General features: G+C 59.4%; 2 protein-coding genes across 2 annotated transcripts; both read left to right on the forward strand.

The window, feature by feature from the left end:
* Window positions 1-7,150: 7,150 nt before the first annotated feature.
* Window positions 7,151-8,535, forward strand: LOC127389106 (metallothionein-1). Its single transcript, XM_051629299.1, has 3 exons — window positions 7,151-7,322; window positions 7,616-7,681; window positions 8,266-8,535. The coding sequence occupies exons 1-3, from the start codon at window positions 7,292-7,294 to the stop codon at window positions 8,358-8,360; spliced, it is 192 nt and encodes a 63-aa protein (XP_051485259.1). The 5' UTR covers window positions 7,151-7,291; the 3' UTR covers window positions 8,361-8,535.
* A 3,649-nt stretch (window positions 8,536-12,184) lies between these two features.
* LOC127389105 (metallothionein-2) lies at window positions 12,185-13,159 on the forward strand. The gene is made up of 3 exons (XM_051629298.1): window positions 12,185-12,300; window positions 12,385-12,450; window positions 12,885-13,159. The coding sequence occupies exons 1-3, from the start codon at window positions 12,270-12,272 to the stop codon at window positions 12,977-12,979; spliced, it is 192 nt and encodes a 63-aa protein (XP_051485258.1). The 5' UTR covers window positions 12,185-12,269; the 3' UTR covers window positions 12,980-13,159.
* Window positions 13,160-18,173: the final 5,014 nt, after the last annotated feature.

Genomic DNA, 18,173 nt, shown 5'->3' on the forward strand with positions numbered 1-18,173 from the left:
AGTGGGAAGATGGGAACGGTTGCAGAGGTTGGAGGAGCTGAGGGAGCATCTGGAGGTACTGGGGGGGGGGAGCTGGGGGCAGAAGCCATCACCCCCTGGGCAGCAGCCCCCCAGCACCCACACCACCATCCTGCTCCTGGATCCCCTGCGGGGTCAGCACCCAGTTGGGATCAAGGGTTGTCCCCTCCCCATCCCCAGCCCTCTTGCTCAGGGCGGCGACTTGGCAAACCCTTGGATGATTTGAGGTTTAAAAACTGCTTTTGAACAGCCTAACCTGCCTTCAACATCCCACCCCTCCCCAACCAGCTCCCCAAATCCAACACCCACCGCCACCATCCCACCCCCCCCATCCCAGTGAGAGGTTTGCAAAAGGAGGTGCTGGGACAGGAACCCTTCCCTGCAGAGACCACGGGACTGAGGCAAAAAATCCCTTTATTCCCAGGAAAACTGGCAGGCACAGCCCACTTGGCATCAAGTTGTGACCAGCCTGGCAGTAGCAACCCTGCCCTGCATGCAGAGGAGGCTTCGAGCCACTCCAAACGTGACAACCACCTTTTTAAATTCTTTTTAACAAGTTTGTGTTTGGTGGTTGGGTTGGGTTTTTTTTTTTCCTGGCAGCTCTCTCAAAGCACCATTATACTTGTGGATAATGAGGCAGTGAGTGCATGTGGCATGTTAAAGAGGGGTGTCTTTCCCCCCCCCCCCCCACTTTGTGGATCTGTTTTTGGGTGAGCGTGGGTCTTGGTGCCAGCTTTGCAGTGGGTCTCCCCTCCTGGGTGCTGGTTTGGGTACTGGAGCACCAAGGCAGAGCACATGGGGTGTTGCTTAAGCCCAGTAAAAGCTGTTCCCTTCTTGGGGGGGAAACCCCTAACTCCCCTCCTGGGGGGGAAACCCCCAACTCCCCTCCTGGGAGGGCTCTGCAAACCCAACCCAGCAGAATCAGGGGATGAAAAAAACCTACACTCAGAGACATTTATAGGCTGGTAAAAGTGTCAGTAGATGATAATTCCAGCTTCTCATTCTATATGGATGATCTGGGCTGTAAATATTCTTTTGCATCTATAATTATGGTCTTGGGTTTGGGTGCATCAATTACTCTGCCTGTTACAGCTGCCACTTTGAATTTGCTGGCTCCGAAACTCTTAACATTGAAATCATCACCTTTAGGATGGATTTCCCTCTGGTTGAAAGGCCTGTTCATCCATGGTGGATGTACAGCATCCAGTCCTGAGCTCAGCAGCTCACCTGGCAGCCATCCAGCCTTCCCTTTCAACATCTTTATGGGGGAAAATCCCAGATAATCCTGGCTGAGCACCCGGGCGTGGGCTGGGGGGCTGGGCTCAGTGTGCCTGGGCTCGAGGGGTGACTTGCCCATGTCACAGGAGCAGGGCCCTCAATATCCAGCAAGAAATCATCACTGTCCTCCTTCCTGTGTGACCCTGGAGCAGGGCCATCCCATACAACCAGTGCTTTGCTCTTTTCTAGCTCCTGATGGAATATAAAATCATAAATACATCCATCCTAATATAGCATTTTGGGGTTAGACTTCATGATCCTTATGGGTCTCTTCCAACTGGAGATATTCTATGACTTTATTCATGTAATGTGTGATATAATATCATCTAATCCAAACACACTCAGCCTCCGTTGATGGCTTTTTAGCCAGGTTGCATGGAGAAGCTGGCCATGAAAACACAAGAGGTCCAAGGAGCTTCACCCACTCAGGGGCTCTTTCCTGGCAAAGATTTCAAACCTACCCCAACATTCCTGATGCCATTATCTGCCTGGCAGGGAGTTCTCCTGCTTGATCCCCCCCCTGGTGAGATGCAAAACCCTGAGGAGCACTTAGCTACTCAGCTTCGGAAAACGTTGGGGAAAAATAAGCATCCCCAGCCCTGAAGGAAGGGGATCACATGGCTGGAGGGAGCAGGGAGGGATGAGCAATTCCATTTACACGCCTGAATATTTCTTCAAATGAAGACTGAGCCTGTCTGAGCAGCAGCAAACCAGCTTTGCTGTCTGCAGGGGCTTTTCTCCTTCCCCATCCCAGGTTGGAAGCAGCATTTCTCCCCCTGTCCCATGCACATCCCTGGGATGGGATGGGAGATGCCTTCAGATGGGGATGGGAAGAACCACTGAGAGAGACCCAGCACAGGGGCTGCATGAATCATTCCTGGGACAGACAACCAGGATTTTGGGATCTCAGGAACAGGGCTATGAAGACATGAAGGAAAATAATCCCAGCCTTTTATTTCACACCTTTATACCAAGGGGGTTGGTGTTTTCTTTGCAAGCTCAGGCAAGTGTCTACTCGGCAGCCCAGGGGATTACTCATCCCTCTACTCTTGGCTTCTAATTAGCAACTAAAGGGGAATAAAATAATTAAATATGCCCAAGGTAATGATACTTGGAAACTTCAGGTCACGTTTCAGCCAGGGGAGGTGGCGAGGAGTTGGAGCAGGTGAGTTTGAAGTCTGTGGGAACCTGAAAGACACAAAGGGAAGATTTAGGGAAAGGGGAAAAAAAAAACAAACCAACAATAACCCCACAAAAAAAAAAAAAAAACCACCCCACAAAGGAAAAGAAGGAAACCCAAATTGTACACTGGGAAAGCATGAGATTTGGGAGTTTAAATGATGCCTGGAGTTAAGGTGATGCTTAAAGCCTGTCTGTGCAGGTGCCAACAGTGCTGGGCAAGGTGGGGGACATCTGGGGACCCCCTTTCCCAGGAGGGTCTGCACAGATGTGGGGCAGTCCCTAACCCACTGATACCCTGTTTCTGCAGGTGGGGGACAAGGTAAATCCAAGCTTTTTTTTATTTCCCAGCCCAAGCCGGGTCTGTCCTCACCCCCTTCCTCCCCTTGGGGGCTGCAATTCTGCCCTCGTTAGACCTCGAAGTAATTCCCATTAACATTTATGAGAATTTCATGATCAAAAGAGGAATCAACCCTTTCATCTTCCAGACGTGCCCCAACACATACCACCCAGCCCCAAAACTCTCAACGTGAAGCAGGAGCTCCTGCCTTGTGCTGGGGACCCTTGGGATGCACCCCAAAACTAGCTGGGACTTTGTAGGGTCAGGTTCACCCACCTGGACCCAACTGCACAGCATCAGTTCAGCATTCCCCCTGAAAGCAGGTAATTAGCAAATCCCCACCCTCTCTGAGCTGGTTTTTTTTTCATGGGGAAGGTGACACTGGGAGCTCATTTCCAGATAAGAACTATGGAATAAGTTCCAAGCCCTTGCCTGGAGCCACAGGACAAGCCGGCGGCTGAGCCGGGCTCAGGAACCTGGATTTGGGAGTCCCAGCTCCAAGACAGCCAACTGGGAGCAAGGTGGCTCCCAACCAGCCCACATCAAAGCCTGCTGCAGGGTTGTGAAAGCCTCGCAGGATTGCAGGCAGTGCAATTCCTGAAAATGGGCTCATCCTGTTCCCTCTGGGAGACCTGCCCTCACCAAAGGTGTGTGCGTCCGTTGCTGCAGCTGTGATGTTGGGCCAGCAAAGCCCACCAAGGAGGGGATTTATCTGGGGAAATGGAGACACACCGTGTCTTTGCTGAGAGCTGAACATCTGGAGAAGCCACAGCTGGGATCTGTTTTCCCAAAGCTGTGGTTGAGGTGCAGCAAAGCTGGCAGCTCCCGGGGAAGGAAGGAGCGAGGCGGGAAAGCAGGCAATGAGTTCAGCTCGTGTCTGTCAGCGAGACCAGAACAAATCTTTGCTCACTGTTTTTTTTTTGGGGGGGAAAGAAGTCTCCACGGCATGAGGTCACCTCCCTGATCCAGTTTCACTCCCAAATGGTTTCCAAGGCTTTGCCTATGCACACGGGGAGCGGCTGGGAATGGCTTCCCGGGGCGGGCGAGGGCTGATTCATCCTCTTCCTCCTGTGCCAAAGGGCTGGCAAGAGCTGGCAAAACAAAACGACGTCAGCACCTATTTCCCTTGTTTATCATCAGCAAATAATAACCTGAGATACCTGTCTGAGGAAAGCAGAGCCTGCTTTCGAGGCAGGGGTCACTCCCATGGCTTCCTGCTGGCGTCTGCTGGGTGCCCGAGGGAGACACATGAAACCACCCCCCAACCTTATTTTCTCTATTTCAGTTTGAAAGGCTGGTCCCAGGTGGGTTATGGGGCACCAGCACCCTGCTCTGCAAGCAGCAGGCAATGGTGAGGGGCAGTGAACCCCCAGGAACTGCTCCACGGGGTCTCTGTGTTGTGCCCACGCTGGTTTCACAGCTCCTTGGCATCCCTGCCCGTGGGCCATACTGATTCCAACCACGGTGCTTTGCCCACTGAAAGATGTGTCACCAAACCCAGCACTGCTCCAGAGGGGACTACCACCCTGGAGCGAGTGCTCTGGGGAGACATGTGCCCTCAGAGAGGGGAGAGAGGGACATGTCACCACCTGCAGGGTCCCCTGAAGGCCACGTGGCTGCTGAAAACGTTGGGCGACCGGAGGTGGAAACAGCCCCATCATGTGCCACGGTGTGACCAGGGGTGGCTGGAGCCACTCGTCCTTCAGCAGGGAGGCAGGGCAGCCCTGTCACCTCCTCTGGAGCTGGCTGCTGCCCATTCCTCCTCACCTGCCTGAGCCACTGCCAGCCCCTGGCACCAGCCCCGGCACCGTCCCGTGGCTTGGGCTCTAGTCACCCCAGTGCCTGTCACAGGGACAGGTGCCTCCACCATGCCTTCCAGAAGGTAGTCACCCTCCATCACTGCTTCCCGGGCAACCCTGTCCATGCCATGGCCTGCAAGGCCATTATCCCAGCTCAGCCCCCACCATCCCACCAGCCCCCACCAGCCCTGGCATTGCCTGAACTGCTGGAGCATCCCACTGACTCACCTCTGGGGATCTGCCCAGCAATCTCGGGGACACTGCCACTGATGTGCCTGGGGACAGAGTCAGGAATCCCACCCAGGGGACAGGGCCACTGTGGGTTACAGCTCTGGCACGGCAAGGGCTGGTGAATAAACACCAGGCAGGGATCCTGCCCGTTTGGTTGTCTCTGGGGAGCCACATCAGGCTCATTTAAGAGATGGGGAACCCCCAGCAAAGAGAGGGCAGGGAGCAGAAGGCAAACTGGGGCTCACAGGGCCCTGCAATGGGGGGATATTTAATCAACAGGACAGTCTCCTTGGGGTCACACCAATTACAGGCTGCACCTGGAGCTGTCCTGGCTGATGCATGTCCTATTGGCCACCCACTGCTCCAGCCAAATCCCAAATTAATTATGGAATGGACTGGGAGCAACACACAACCTCCCAGAGCCCCATCCTGCAGTGTCTGGGAAGTACATCTTTCCTTTCATGCAAAGAAAGGAAGGAAAGAAAGGAAAAAGGGCTGGGGTCTGAGCTGGGAGCTGGAGAACTTTTCCTCTGCCCTGTCCTCGTGTGGCAGGGAGTGCACAGCACAGCCATGTGCTGTTCTCCTGACGCGGGCTTTGCCTTCCTCCCTCCAGGAGGGACCCCATCAAAGAGACCACCTGTCCTCACGTTCCTAGGCCACCACCAGCTGGGGACAGGGACAATCTGCCCAGACCACGGCTTTGGTTGAGTGGCCATGGGTGCCAGGCAATGTGGGAGGACACTGTAGGTGTGGCATTGCTTTTCCCCACGCATCTATCACCACCACAGCTGGAAGCATTTCCCCGAGCATATTCCTGCCCCGTGGGAGTTCTCAGGTGGTTTTTCCAGGACCCTTGGGAATCGTCTTGTGTGTCCCCCCCTCTGCCCTGACACCCAGCACCACTGGGGATGGTGGGTGGCCACCTGCACGTGTGTTCCCGGGCACGTTTGTGTTTCCCTGCTCCCGCCGATCGACTGACGCCCTCGGCACGCGCCTGTTCCCTGGCACACGTCCCCACCATCACGCCCCAGTGCATCAGCAGCAGCGTGACACTCATGGGACTGCCAGGCAGGCACGCTGGGGCACGGAGCAGCCACCACTTGGGGCCAGGGGGGGAGAGGAAGGGACCCATCAGCTCATGTACCCACTTCCCACCCTGACCCAGCCAGGCTGGAGGAGACGCCGAGTGCCTGGCGCTGCTCCCCACCAGGTCACCCAGCAAGCTCTGAACAAGCCCAGACAACTGGGTGGTAAAAATACTCCCTGGCCCGCTGCTCCAGCTGGATTAGCATTGCCTCAGACACAGCTCCTTAGCCAGGCACCCCAGGCAAAATCCCAGCCGGGATAAAAACCCCCAAGCAAAAGGAGTTTTGGAGCACGGGACAGCCAGGATGGGGTCCCACCACCAACAACCAGGGAACACACAGGCTGTGGAGGAGGGGTGCTCCTTCAGCCTCCTCCAGCTGGCAATGCCTCCTGGCCATGGGACAACTCCTCCCCGTGCTCAAAAACTCTCAGAAAGCTCCATTTTTTTGTGTGCTTTCCATCCCCAAAGCCTCACTGCTCTTCCCAGTGGGTGGGTAAAACCCGACGAGGGCAGCTGACCAGGGTGATGGCAGCTCGCCTGCCACTCTCCTCCCCTGCACACCCACCTCATGGCAATTCATTCAGACGAGTGGGCCAGAGCACCCCAGTCAGGGAGGAGATGGGGCCCCCGAGGTGTCATTCATGGGGGACGTGGGTGCTGCCATCCTGGGGGCTGGGAGGGTATGGTGTGTTCTGGCCCGGCCTGTCCAGCTTGTTGCTGCTTCCACTTGTGAGGAGGGTGCTGGAGCCATGAGAGGGGGGCTGGGGCAGGGTCTGCATCCCTGTCACCCCACCATCCCAGCTTCCCATCACCCCACTGTGGTTCTCTGGGAGGAGGGGGCTGAGGCCCCCCCCCCAGCAGTTTGGCAGCCCCAGGATCAATGCACACACACACATACACACCCCCCAGGCATTTGGGGGCTCAGCAGCTTGATTTTGGCAAAGGGCTGGGCTGTGGGGCCCCCCCCTGGCTGCACCCCCTCACCCCCCAGCCTCTGTGAGCAGAGCAGAGCAGCGCTCTCAAGGCAGGTGCCATCCGTGCGATGAGAGCTGGCCGTTCTCTGCAAAACCCCACCTTCCATCAGAGAGCGACGGACACCCAGACAGCCCTCCCTGCTGCCCCCAGCACCCCGGGGAGGGAGGACACGGGTGCCCCAGGTCCTGCCCGGCCGTTCGGGGAGTGAATCAGCAGCGCCCGGGGCAGGTGCGGGGCTGAGCCGTGCGCAGGCTGCGAGGGGCGGAGGTTTTGCACTCGCTCTCGCCCGGCCAAGGATAAATAGGAGGCAGCTGCGAGGCCTCCTAAAGCTCCTCTTCCCGTCGCCCGACCTTCCCGACAGCCGGCACCCAGCCCAGAGCACCCATGGACTCCCAGGATTGCCCTTGCGCCGCGGGTAAGCCAGCGCTCCCCTCCGCCCCGCATCCCGCTGGGACCATCGATGCTCCCGCCCGCGGCTTCCTCTGCCATCCCTGATGCTCCCAGCCTGGCCGGGATGAAATCCTTTCCCGTGTCACGCCGGCAATGCCGTGCTGTGTCCCCCCAACCCCCCCCCCGGACCGGCGCTGGGAGGGTGAGGATGCTCTCTCTGCAGCCCTGGCCCTGGAGCACCCCTGGGAATGTGGGGTTCCCTCCCACCACCCTCCTCTTAACCCTTATTTTTTGTTTCTCCTTTTCTCTCTGTCTCAGGTGGCACCTGCACCTGCGGGGACAACTGCAAATGTAAAAACTGCAAATGCACATCGTGCAAAAAAGGTAAATTGGGGGGAGCCCGAGCCTCATGGAGGGGGGGGGGCAGCAACACTCAGGGTTTTGGGGGTTCACTGCACATCCCTGGACACACTGAATGAAATCAGGCTTGGCATTGCCAGAACTGAGTTTATTCCTCCTGGGGTTTTTTGCCCCCTCCCCAAAGGAGCACGGGGTGAATTAACACCCCCCCACACACACACACACACACACTCCCCCCAGGCAATACAAGCCCCCCTGGTTTAACCCAAAACCCAGTGTACCCCTCTCAGGCTCAGCACAAAGGGATGCCCGGGAAGGAAACTGGCACAGAGATATTTTTTTTCTGGCTGCTCCTTTTGCTGTCACCCCCTGGACAGAGTTGGGGGGGCACCCGATGAACCCCTGTGGGTGCTGCACCCTCCTGCTGCCTCCCCAGTGCCAATCCTGGGTGCAAAAGCCCCTCAGGAGATACTACTGGGAGTGGGAACGCTGCTACAAGGGGCCTGTAAGAGGTCTGCCACGATGGGGACCCCCCAAACTCCACCTTGAGACACATCCCACACCCCCCCAGGAACATCCCTGACTTTTTTTCTTTTCTCCCCCCACAGGCTGCTGCTCCTGCTGCCCGGCAGGATGTGCCAAGTGTGCACAGGGCTGTGTCTGCAAGGGCCCCCCCTCTGCCAAGTGCAGCTGCTGCAAATAGGGCTGCACATCTGGGGGTGCTGCACATCTGGGGGGCTGAAGAAGAATAACCTTATTGTGTATGTTGGGGTCTTTTTTTTATATATATATATGTGTTCAGATATCTTTAGTGTTTTGTCACTTGTGACATGTGATAAGCTACCTAAATAAAATGATGTGTATATAAAGGTCTATAAGGAACCTGGCACTTCTGTGGGATGGGGCTGTTTTCTCAGGGAGTGGGAGGGCAGCATGTTTGGGGAGGGTCATGGCAAAGAGCCTGCATCTTATTTTTGCTCCTTTCTTCCCATCTTGGCTCTGCCCTCCCTGCCGGCAGCTCTGACTTGTTTTAGCACTTTCCCTGCACAACAAGGTAATTTACAGGCTGGTTTGTTGTGTTGTTTTTTTGTTGTGTTGTTTTTTCCCTACTCTGGCATTTCCCAAGGGCAAATCTCATGCTCTCTCCTCCACCAGAAATCCTCGGGGCTAATGAGCAGCTCATTATTCCAAGTCTTCTCTGACAGAGTAATAACTGCTCAGCCCTGCCCATTTCCAGGGGTAACATTTCCCAGCAGGTGGGGTGGTTGGAGAACTGGTTTAGTTTTCCTCCTGGCCATTTAGTTGAACTGGCTGGAAAAACTACCCAGCTTATCCCCCCCCTGCTACCTCCACCAGCCTGGCAGGGAGCCCCAGGTGACCAGGATACTTGCAGTGGGGTGCAGTGCCCATGTTGGGGTGCAATAGCTGCTATGGGATGATGCCCACACCAGTGTGCTATGTCCACAAGGGGATGTGATGCCCACAATGGGACGGGGAGCCCGTGCCAGGGTGCAAAGCTCCCTTTGGAGCTTTGGGATGACCATGATGGGTTACAATGCTTGTGCCATGGTGTGATGCCCACGATGGAGTGCAGTGCCTGTGATCAGTTCTAGTGCCCACAATGGGGTGCAGTGCCTGCAATGGGATGTGATGTCCCTGCCAGGGTGCAATGACTGTGATAGGGAGCAATGCTCACAAGTGGATGTGCTGCCTGGGATAGCTTGTGATGCCCATGCCAGGGTGCAAAGCCTGCAATAAGATATGATGCCCATGCTGGGATGTGATGCTGCCCAAGTGCAGCCAGGATGCTGCATCCCAGGTGCCACATGGCACTGTGCTGCTTCCCAGGACACACAAGAGGCCCTGCCTGTCCCCACGTGCTGCAAATGCAGCCTTTCATGACCTCTTTTTAGCTACAAAACCATTGCTGACCCAGCCAGCCAGGACTCAGCCAGGGCTTTAGCACACCAGCTGCTCACAGTGCCAGCCCCAGGAGCCTTCTTCCCCCAGGGTATCCCCTGAGATGTCACCATCACCCCACTGCTTCCGATGGGTGTGAAGCACACCCATCTGCCAGCTGAATGTAGGTCAGGGCAGGCACGCTGCAGAGAGGGTGCAGCACCAGCTCTGGAGCTTCAAACTCTACCCCAAACAGCCGGCTTATCTTTATTTATCTTTCTTCCTTCCTACCCAGAGGTATTGAAGTGCCAACCATGCAAAAACATGCTTGGTGAGCCCACAGCCTGAGTCCCGTGCTGGGCAGCTGTGGTTTTGCTGCTCACTTTATGGTGGCTATAAAATCAGAGTTAGGTACGAACTCCTCTTACACTGGGGCACACCCTCAGGACGGACCCCTCCTGGACGGCTCTGGTAAATCCGAATACCAGGAACACCACGGGAAAACCCCCCCCCCCGAGGTCCCCCTCTCCCCACTAGCATTCGGCACGCGCCCTGCACCCCAGCATTTTGGCGAACCTGTGGCTCAGGGGGACTCATCCCGCCTTATCTCACCCCGGGAGGAATTCATGATTCAGTGGAAACGCCTCTATTGGGCAACGGGGCTTTTTCCAGGCTCTCTTCCCGTCCCTGCTCTCCACACCGTCCTGCGGGGACGTCGTGCTGCCCCTTCCCGCTCGGACTGGCGGGGTCCCAGAGCCACACACCCCACGATCCAGCACAGCCCCTGCGTTAGGGACGTGCTGGATTCGCAGAAACCTGGGAATACTCCTGCCTCCCCCCCCCCCGTCCCGTACGCTGAGCCCCCGCTTCTGGCGTGGCCCCACATCGGGGTGCTCACCCCCACTGCGGGTGGGGGGGGAGCTCCCCTTGCTTCAAGCAGGGCTGCACCCGAGCCCATTCCCGACGGGAAGGGGGGGGTGGAGGGCAGCACGAGCCGGCAGCACCGGGGACAGGGAGAGGGGGTGGTTGTCCAGGAAGGGATTTCACAACCGATGTTTATGTGCAAGAAGACCACACGCGCGCTGGGATTTCACTTCTCCTCCTTTCCCGCTCAGCCAGTGGCGAGCGCAGCACCTGCTGCTTTGCCTCCTGTTTACGCTCCGGCGCTGCTGCCAGGAAAGAAAAAAATAAATAATAAAAAAAAACCAACCAACCCCAACCAACCAACCCAAGAAAACAACACAACAAGCCCTCGGTGTTTTTGCAAACAAGCACGAGCCGTTCCCTGGCACAACCTCCCGGAGCCGCCGACCTGCTCCACATCCCACAGCCCCGCTGGCCTGGGCAGCATGAGAACTAAACCCTCTCTCCCAGCCCAGACTTGCCCCACGTGCAACAAACCGACCCCAACCCCACGGCCACAAGCACCCGGCACAGGTGTGGGACCCTGCCACAGCCCGGCCCTCACCCAGCCACTGTTTTCCCTGCCAGGTACTGAGCTGGCCACGGGCATGAGTGGGGCGGTGGAAGCCAGTTGGCACATAAACACTGGGACAAGGGGGGGAACCCCACAAGCACCAGTGGTGCCACAAAGCTAAGATTCCCAGCTGCCCCTGGCTGACCATGCCATGCTCGCAGTGCTGCACCCCCCATGCCCACCCCTCCTGGGGGGCCAGCAGAGCACCCCGGCCCCACGGGGTCACCCCTCTCTCTGGCAAGATGCTGAGACTGTTTTGTCCCTAGGGACGGCCACGTGCACCCCACGGGCTCCCCCAGGGTGGAGGGCACAGCCGCACCCCAGTTCTGGGCACACCGAGCTGGGAAGGGTCAGGAAGCACGACAGGGCTGTCCCAAATGTGCAGGAACGGCTAGGAAGGGCCATGTCACCTGTGTCACCCTCCTTGGCACCTTCCAGCAGCTTGCCCCAACCCCACGATGCAGCACCTTGCCCAGGGGGTAGGCAGAAAGGGGTACGGGTGGGGGACCCACCGGCTGGGAACCCGGGTAGGAGGGGGGTGGCTGGGCAGGACCGTGACCTGGGGTGAACACGACACGGCCCCGGTGAGCACGGCCCGGCTGAACAGTGAACACAGCCCCGGTGAGCACGGCCCCAAAACCCTCGCTCCGCCCCGGGGTGAGCACGGCTCGGTTTGGCACCGCCCCGGGGTGAGCACGGCCCCGGTTTGGCACCGCCCCGGGGTGAGCACGGCCCCGGGGTGAGCACGGCCCGGTTTGGCACCGCCCCGGGGTGAGCACGGCCCCGGGGTGAGCACGGCTCGGTTTGGCACCGCCCCGGGGTGAGCACGGCCCCGGTTTGGCACCGCCCCGGGGTGAGCACGGCTCGGTTTGGCACCGCCCCGGGGTGAGCACGGCCCCGGGGTGAGCACGGCTCGGTTTGGCACCGCCCCGGGGTGAGCACGGCCCGGTTTGGCACCGCCCCGGGGTGAGCACGGCCCCGGGGTGAGCACGGCTCGGTCTGGCACCGCCCCGGGGTGAGCACGGCCCCACGGCCCCGGGGTGAGCACGGCCCGGTTTGGCACGGCCCCGGGGGGTGAGCACGGCCCCACGGCCCCGCCGTGCGCAGCGCCCGGTACCGCCCCGCGCCTCCACCCCATAAATAGCGGGGCGGCCGGCGGGGCTCAGCACTGCTGCGAGCACCTCGGAACCCGGCTCTCATCACACCAGCTGAACTGAACCTAACCCAACCGGAGCCATGGACCCCCAGGACTGCACCTGTGCCGTCGGTAAGTGCCCGGTCCGGTTCCCCGTCCCGGAGGGTCCCATCCCAGCGGGTCCCGGCCCGGCTGACGGTCCCTCTCCCCTGCCAGGTGACTCCTGCTCCTGCGCTGGGTCCTGCAAGTGCAAGAACTGCCGCTGCCGGAGCTGCCGCAAGAGTGAGTGGGGGGCTCAGCCCGGGGGGTGGCAGCCTGTCCCTAGGGGAACCCCTCCTGGCCCTGTCGGAACCCCACAGAGACCTCCCTGCCCTATAGAGAACCCCTCACTTGCCCTGTAGGATCCCCATATGGAGACCCCACCACTGCCCCTTAGGACTGCCCCTGCCCCGTAGGACCCTCACGGGGATCCCTCCCTCTTCCCCTGCCCCCTGGAACACCCCCTGCTCCCCTTTGGAGGCCCTGCCCTTGCTCTGCAGCACCCCCATGGACACCTCCCAACCCCTCTCCCATTGAGATCCCATGCTGGGATCACAGCCCTGCTCTTAGAGGCGGGGAGGGGGGGGAGGTTTCCCACTCTCCCTAGGGTGCGCCTGCCCCATGGGACCCCCATCCCTTCCCACTCCCCTAACTCTCCTGTGTGTCCCCCCCCTTAGGCTGCTGCTCCTGCTGTCCCGCAAGCTGCAGCAACTGTGCCAAGGGCTGCGTGTGCAAGGAACCGGCCAGCAGCAAGTGCAGCTGCTGCCACTGAGCCGCTGCTCTGCGCCTGTAAATAGCCGTCCCGCTTCGGGGAGAGGGGGGGGGGTGGGTGGGGGAGCACCAAAAAAAGCTCCTTTTTTTCTTTTTGTTTTTTTTTTTTTTTTTTTTTTCACTTTTTGTATTTTCTGGACCAGAAATGTTTCTGAGTGGAAATAAAGGAGTTTGAGTGGGAGGTATGAGTGCTGCTTTGGGAGGCTGAGCCCTGTCGCTGCTCGGGGTTCCCAACTGTGGGAATTGTCACCTTGGGGTTGGGGGGGGGGGGGGGCTGCTCGTGCACACCCCCGTGGTCGTCCCTGGGTGGGCTCTGGATCTCTCTGAGGGAGAAAAACAGCTTTCTGGGGTGGGGGACAGACCTCATCCTGCATGTGTGATGGCTCTGGGCATCTTTTAAGATGCTGGTCCCCCAGTGAGGACAGGGTTGCTGGGCCCAGGGGCATGGGATGGGGTTTTGGGGGGGGGGGGCTTCAGCCTTTCTCTGGTTTTGTGGTGGGTGTCATTGCACCACCCTGGGCTCCCCGCAACCCAGGGTTTCTTCTGGGTGAAAGCACTTCTAGGAACACGTGTGGAGGGTGGTGTGGGCTGGCAGCTTGCCCCCTAAGCTGCTGCCGAAGGCACCTGGCTGAACCCCAGTGGGGTGGCTGTCTCCTGGACAGGGACAGTCCCCTCCAAGAGCTCATGCTTTGCAAACCCATTTGCAGAGCAGATCCATCCCCAAAGGGATGCTTTCCCTGCAGCTTCCCCATGCCAAATACCTCCAGCTACTGTGCCTGGCTCCCCCTGACTTGGGCATCACCTTTGAGCACTTATTCCCAGCTCATTTTTTTTGGAAGCACCAAGCTTGGAGCCATGGCGACCTCCACACCAGGAGGGCAGACAACCCTGGCCCTGAATAAGCCCCGTGTGGGTTGAACACGGTGCTCAGCTTCTTTGGCAGTAGGTGGCTGCAGGGTGGGGGGTGCTGGGAGCGTGGTGGGGTGGTGGGGGGTGCGTGGGGGTGTGTTTTGCTTCCGAAAATCTCTGCCAAGTGCAAGAGTTGCTTTTCATGCACAGGAGCCCCCGCCGCCGGCTGGGGTGGCTGCCCCTGCCTGCCCGGACACGTCCCCCAGGTGTGCCCCACCACCCAGGCTGGTTCCCAGCCTGGCTGGCACCCCACTGCCCTCACCCCTTCCCTGCCCAGCTCAGCCTGGCAGAGATGTCCCCTTCAGCCCTTGGTGGCCAGACACAGGGTGAATTTAAAAGGCAACACATTGGAGCAGCCCCGAAACAGGAGCACCCAAGCACCCGTGCAGTCCTCATTGCCAGGCTGGGTGGCACAAGGGAGGAGGACAGCAGTGCCAGTCCCTGATGTCCAGACCCTTCCTGGCACCCTCCAGGCACCCAGGGAAACTGCTTGCCCCTTCCCCAGCTCCAGCACGTGGCTTTGTGGTGGGTGCCTAGCCTGCTCAGCACCCAACCTTGCCAGTGAGAAGAGCAATACCCAGCTCAGCACCCAACCTTGCCAGTGAGAAGAGCAATACCCAGCTCAGCACCAATTTGCCTGGTAAATGCTTTGCCTTGTTGCACTAGTGTGTGTCTGCCCAGCAGCCTCCCAGCACAGCCAGTTTGCAGCAGAGGCTTAGAACTGGAGGCAGGGTTTAAGGGCCTGTCTTGCCCTACGTGCATTTTAAACCCCAATAAATCTCATGAGAAGACACTTCACTGGAAAATGAGACAGATGGGGTGCTGATGTGGCCCCAGTGCTGCAGCCAGGTGCAGCGGAGGGGCTGTGGGCTGAGCACCCACCCTGAGGGCTGCACACCCTCATCCTGCACTAGAAACAAAGCTGGGGCACGGGTGGGGTTTCCCCTCTCAGGAAGCACCCCAGGCATCAACCGCTCCCCGTTCCCAGCGCCGTGCCAGGCTGGTACGTGGGCACACACCTCCACACCCTGCTGCTGCCTCTGCCCCTGCCTGCTCCTGCCTCTGCCTGCACGCCCGTCCACTGTCCCGAGAGCCATGGGCTCCCAGGTCCGTGCCCTTCCTGGTCCCCCCCAGTGTGATTTGGGGTGAGGGAAGCCACAAGAGTGGTGGGATGGGTGCAAGTCACCCATGGGAGGTGCTGGCACCAGCGCCCAGCTCTGCTCATGCACTCAGTGAGGTGGCTGGGGGCTTTCTGGTCCCTTCAGGGGTATTTTCTGTGCAAGAAATCTACTTTTTTAACAAAGGAGGACCTGCTCTCTGCACCCCGAGCTGTGTGCAGCTGGAATAACGGCTCGGTGCAGGAAGAGGCTGGGGTGCTTTAATCCAGCCCTTTGAAGAAGGGCACAGCTCAGCTTGCAGAGGCGGTTTGGGGTAGCTGTGTCTCCCCTGGGCACCCTGGGGAGCTGGGGCAGGGCTGTCCTGGGTGCACACCCAGCCGGGCAGCCAGGCCATGGGGTGCAGCAGCTCAGCCCTGCTTCTGGCTCTGCATGAGCCCTGTGGGGCTGGGCTGACCCCACGGCCCTGGGTGGTGCTGGCAGAGGACCAGGGCAGAGAGGACGGGCACCCTGGGCACCCCGTGCAGAGCAAATACACCCTGCGCAGAGTAAATAACACCCTGTGCAGAGGGAAATGCAACCTGTGCACCCCGCGCTCCCGAGGAGCTCGGCGCTGTGTGCAGAGGGAACGAGCACCCTGCGCAGGCGGGACCCGTGCCCCGTGCAAACGGGACACGCACCCTGTGCGGTGGGTGTGCAGGGGGGACAGACACCCTGTGCAGGGGGTCCATACACCCAGGGCAGAGGGGACAGGCATCCCGTGGCCCCCCGTGTAGAGGGGACAGGCACCCAGTGCAGAGGGGACAGGTACCCCTCTGCAGAGGGGACAGGCACCCAGTGCCCCCCGTTCAGAGGGGACAGACACCCAGTGCAGAGGGGACAGGCACCCAGTGCCCCCCGTTCAGAGGGGACAGGCACCCAGTGCAGAGGGGACAAGCACCCAGTGCCCCCCGTTCAGAGGGGACAGGCACCCAGTGCAGAGAGGACAGGCACCCAGTGCCCCCCGTTCAGAGGGGACAGGCACCCAGTGCAGAGGGGACAAGCACCCAGTGCCCCCCGTTCAGAGGGGACAGGCACCCAGTGCAGAGGGGACAAGCACCCAGTGCCCCCCGTTCAGAGGGGACAGGCACCCAGTGCAGGAGGGACAGTCACCCCTCTGCAGAGGGGACAGGCACCCAGTGCCCCCCGTTCAGAGGGGACAGGCACCCAGTGCAGAGGGAACAAGCACCCAGTGCAGAGGGGACAGGCACCCAGTGCAGAGGGGACAGGCACCCAGTGCCGCCCGTTCAGAGGGGACAGGCACCCAGTGCAGAGGGGACAAGCACCCAGTGCAGAGGGGACAATCACCCAGTTCAGAGGTGACAGGCACCCCTCTGCAGAGGGGACAGGCACCCAGTCCCCCCAGTTCAGAGGTGACAGGCACCCAGTGCAGAGGGGACAGGCACCCAGTGCAGTGTCACCCCCTGCACCCAGCGCAGGATCGGCCCCCGCCGCCGCCGCAGCCGCTCCCTGGGAGAAGCCGGGCACTTCCACAGGGATTTGCTGCCACCTGCCTGCCCGCCCCAGCCTCGCCCGCAGCCCCGGGCCCCTCCAGCCCCGCTGTCCCCGCCTGTGTCCGGTTCCCCCCGTGACACCCCCCCTGTGGGGCGGCTGCTCCTCCGCCCGTCTCGGGGCACCAGCGCTTGTCCCCGGGCAGCTCAGCATCTTTCTGCTCCCCGCTGGAAAGTTGCCCTGGGAGCCTGGACATGCTCAGGGAAAGCTGGAGTGGCACAACCACCTTGCCAGGGCACCCGTCCTGCTGGGACACCAGCCCACCAGAACACCCATCCCACCAGAACACCCATCCCACCAGAGCACCCATTCCATCAGGACAGCCATCCTACCAGAGCACCCATCCCACCCAGGCAGTCATCCCATCAGGACACCCATCCCATCAGGACACCCACCCCATCAGGACACCTCTCCTGCCACCAGTGCATCCTGCTGGTGACCAGTGCACCCCCCAAAGTGGTTGCCTCAGCCCTCCCTCCTCCCTTCCCCAGTGCCACGAGCTCTCTCCCTCTGCTCATTTTTGGGATGAAGCTCTAGGAAGGGTGTCTCTGGGGACAAGCCCAAAGGCAGCAGCCCCCAGAGGATCAGCCCGTGGCACAGGGAAAACATGCTTTACACGTGTCAGGGCTCAGCATCCAGTGCTAAATAGATCAGAAAGAGTTCAACCTGCAGATTTACAAAGAGCAGAGGTTGCAGGGAGCTGGGCAGGCACCCAGCAAGTGGGGAAAAAAAAAAAATGGACTTTTTTTGGGGGTGAAAGGAACAACCAGTGAGTGTCACAGCACAGGGAGAGCAACCTAACCACCTTGGCTGGGGAAAATTCGAGATTTGCACTTTTCCCCTTTTGCTGGGGAAGGCAGCTGTACTGAAAGGGCTGCAAGTCACCTTCACCTCCTTGGAGACCAGAAGCAGGGCTGGTGGGAATTGGGGCAGCCCCCACAAGGCTGTAATATATAGCAGAAGCTTTTCTTGGCCACCCCACGTTCTGATGGAGTTCTCAATCTCTGCTGTAGGTTAGAGATGCTCCAGCCTTGTAGGGGCTGGACGTGGGCAGCTCCCCAGTTGGCTGCACTTTAGAGCCCCCTTGCTTGTTCTGATATGGCCAAAGTGATGCTTGTGACTGAAGTGGCAGGAGATGATTTACGAAGGCTTGAAAAAAAACACCTTGTATTTAGTGAAGCAAAGACAAGAAGCACCCAGGAGCCTTTGAGGAAAGCCACGTTTTGATGCCTGTTACCCCGTGTGCAAGGAGACAGATCTGATGTCAGTGCCGGGGAAGGCTGGGATGGGCTTTGCCCAAGTGCATCCTGGCTGCTTGGCAGGCCGGCAGGCAGGGGTGTGGATGGATGGGCAGGGATGCATCCTGCCGCCCTGCCTGCACCGTGCAATTAGGGGACAGTGCCTGAGGCTCAGAGCTCCCTTAGGCGTGGGAACTGCTGCCAAACCCAGAACGCTTCTGTACGATGAGTGTGTGGGTCAATGGTAATAAATACCTGCTGTAAGGCTTGTGTCACTGGCTTGCCCATGGTGGGTCTGTGCCCACGAGGGAACCCAAATTCCTGTAGAGCCTCAGGAGGCCATGTCACTGGTGACACGGAGCACGCGGGGCGGGGGGCAGCC

Source organism: Apus apus, chromosome 11 (assembly GCF_020740795.1).
Source record: "Apus apus isolate bApuApu2 chromosome 11, bApuApu2.pri.cur, whole genome shotgun sequence".
Taxonomy (NCBI): Eukaryota; Metazoa; Chordata; class Aves; order Apodiformes; family Apodidae; genus Apus; species Apus apus.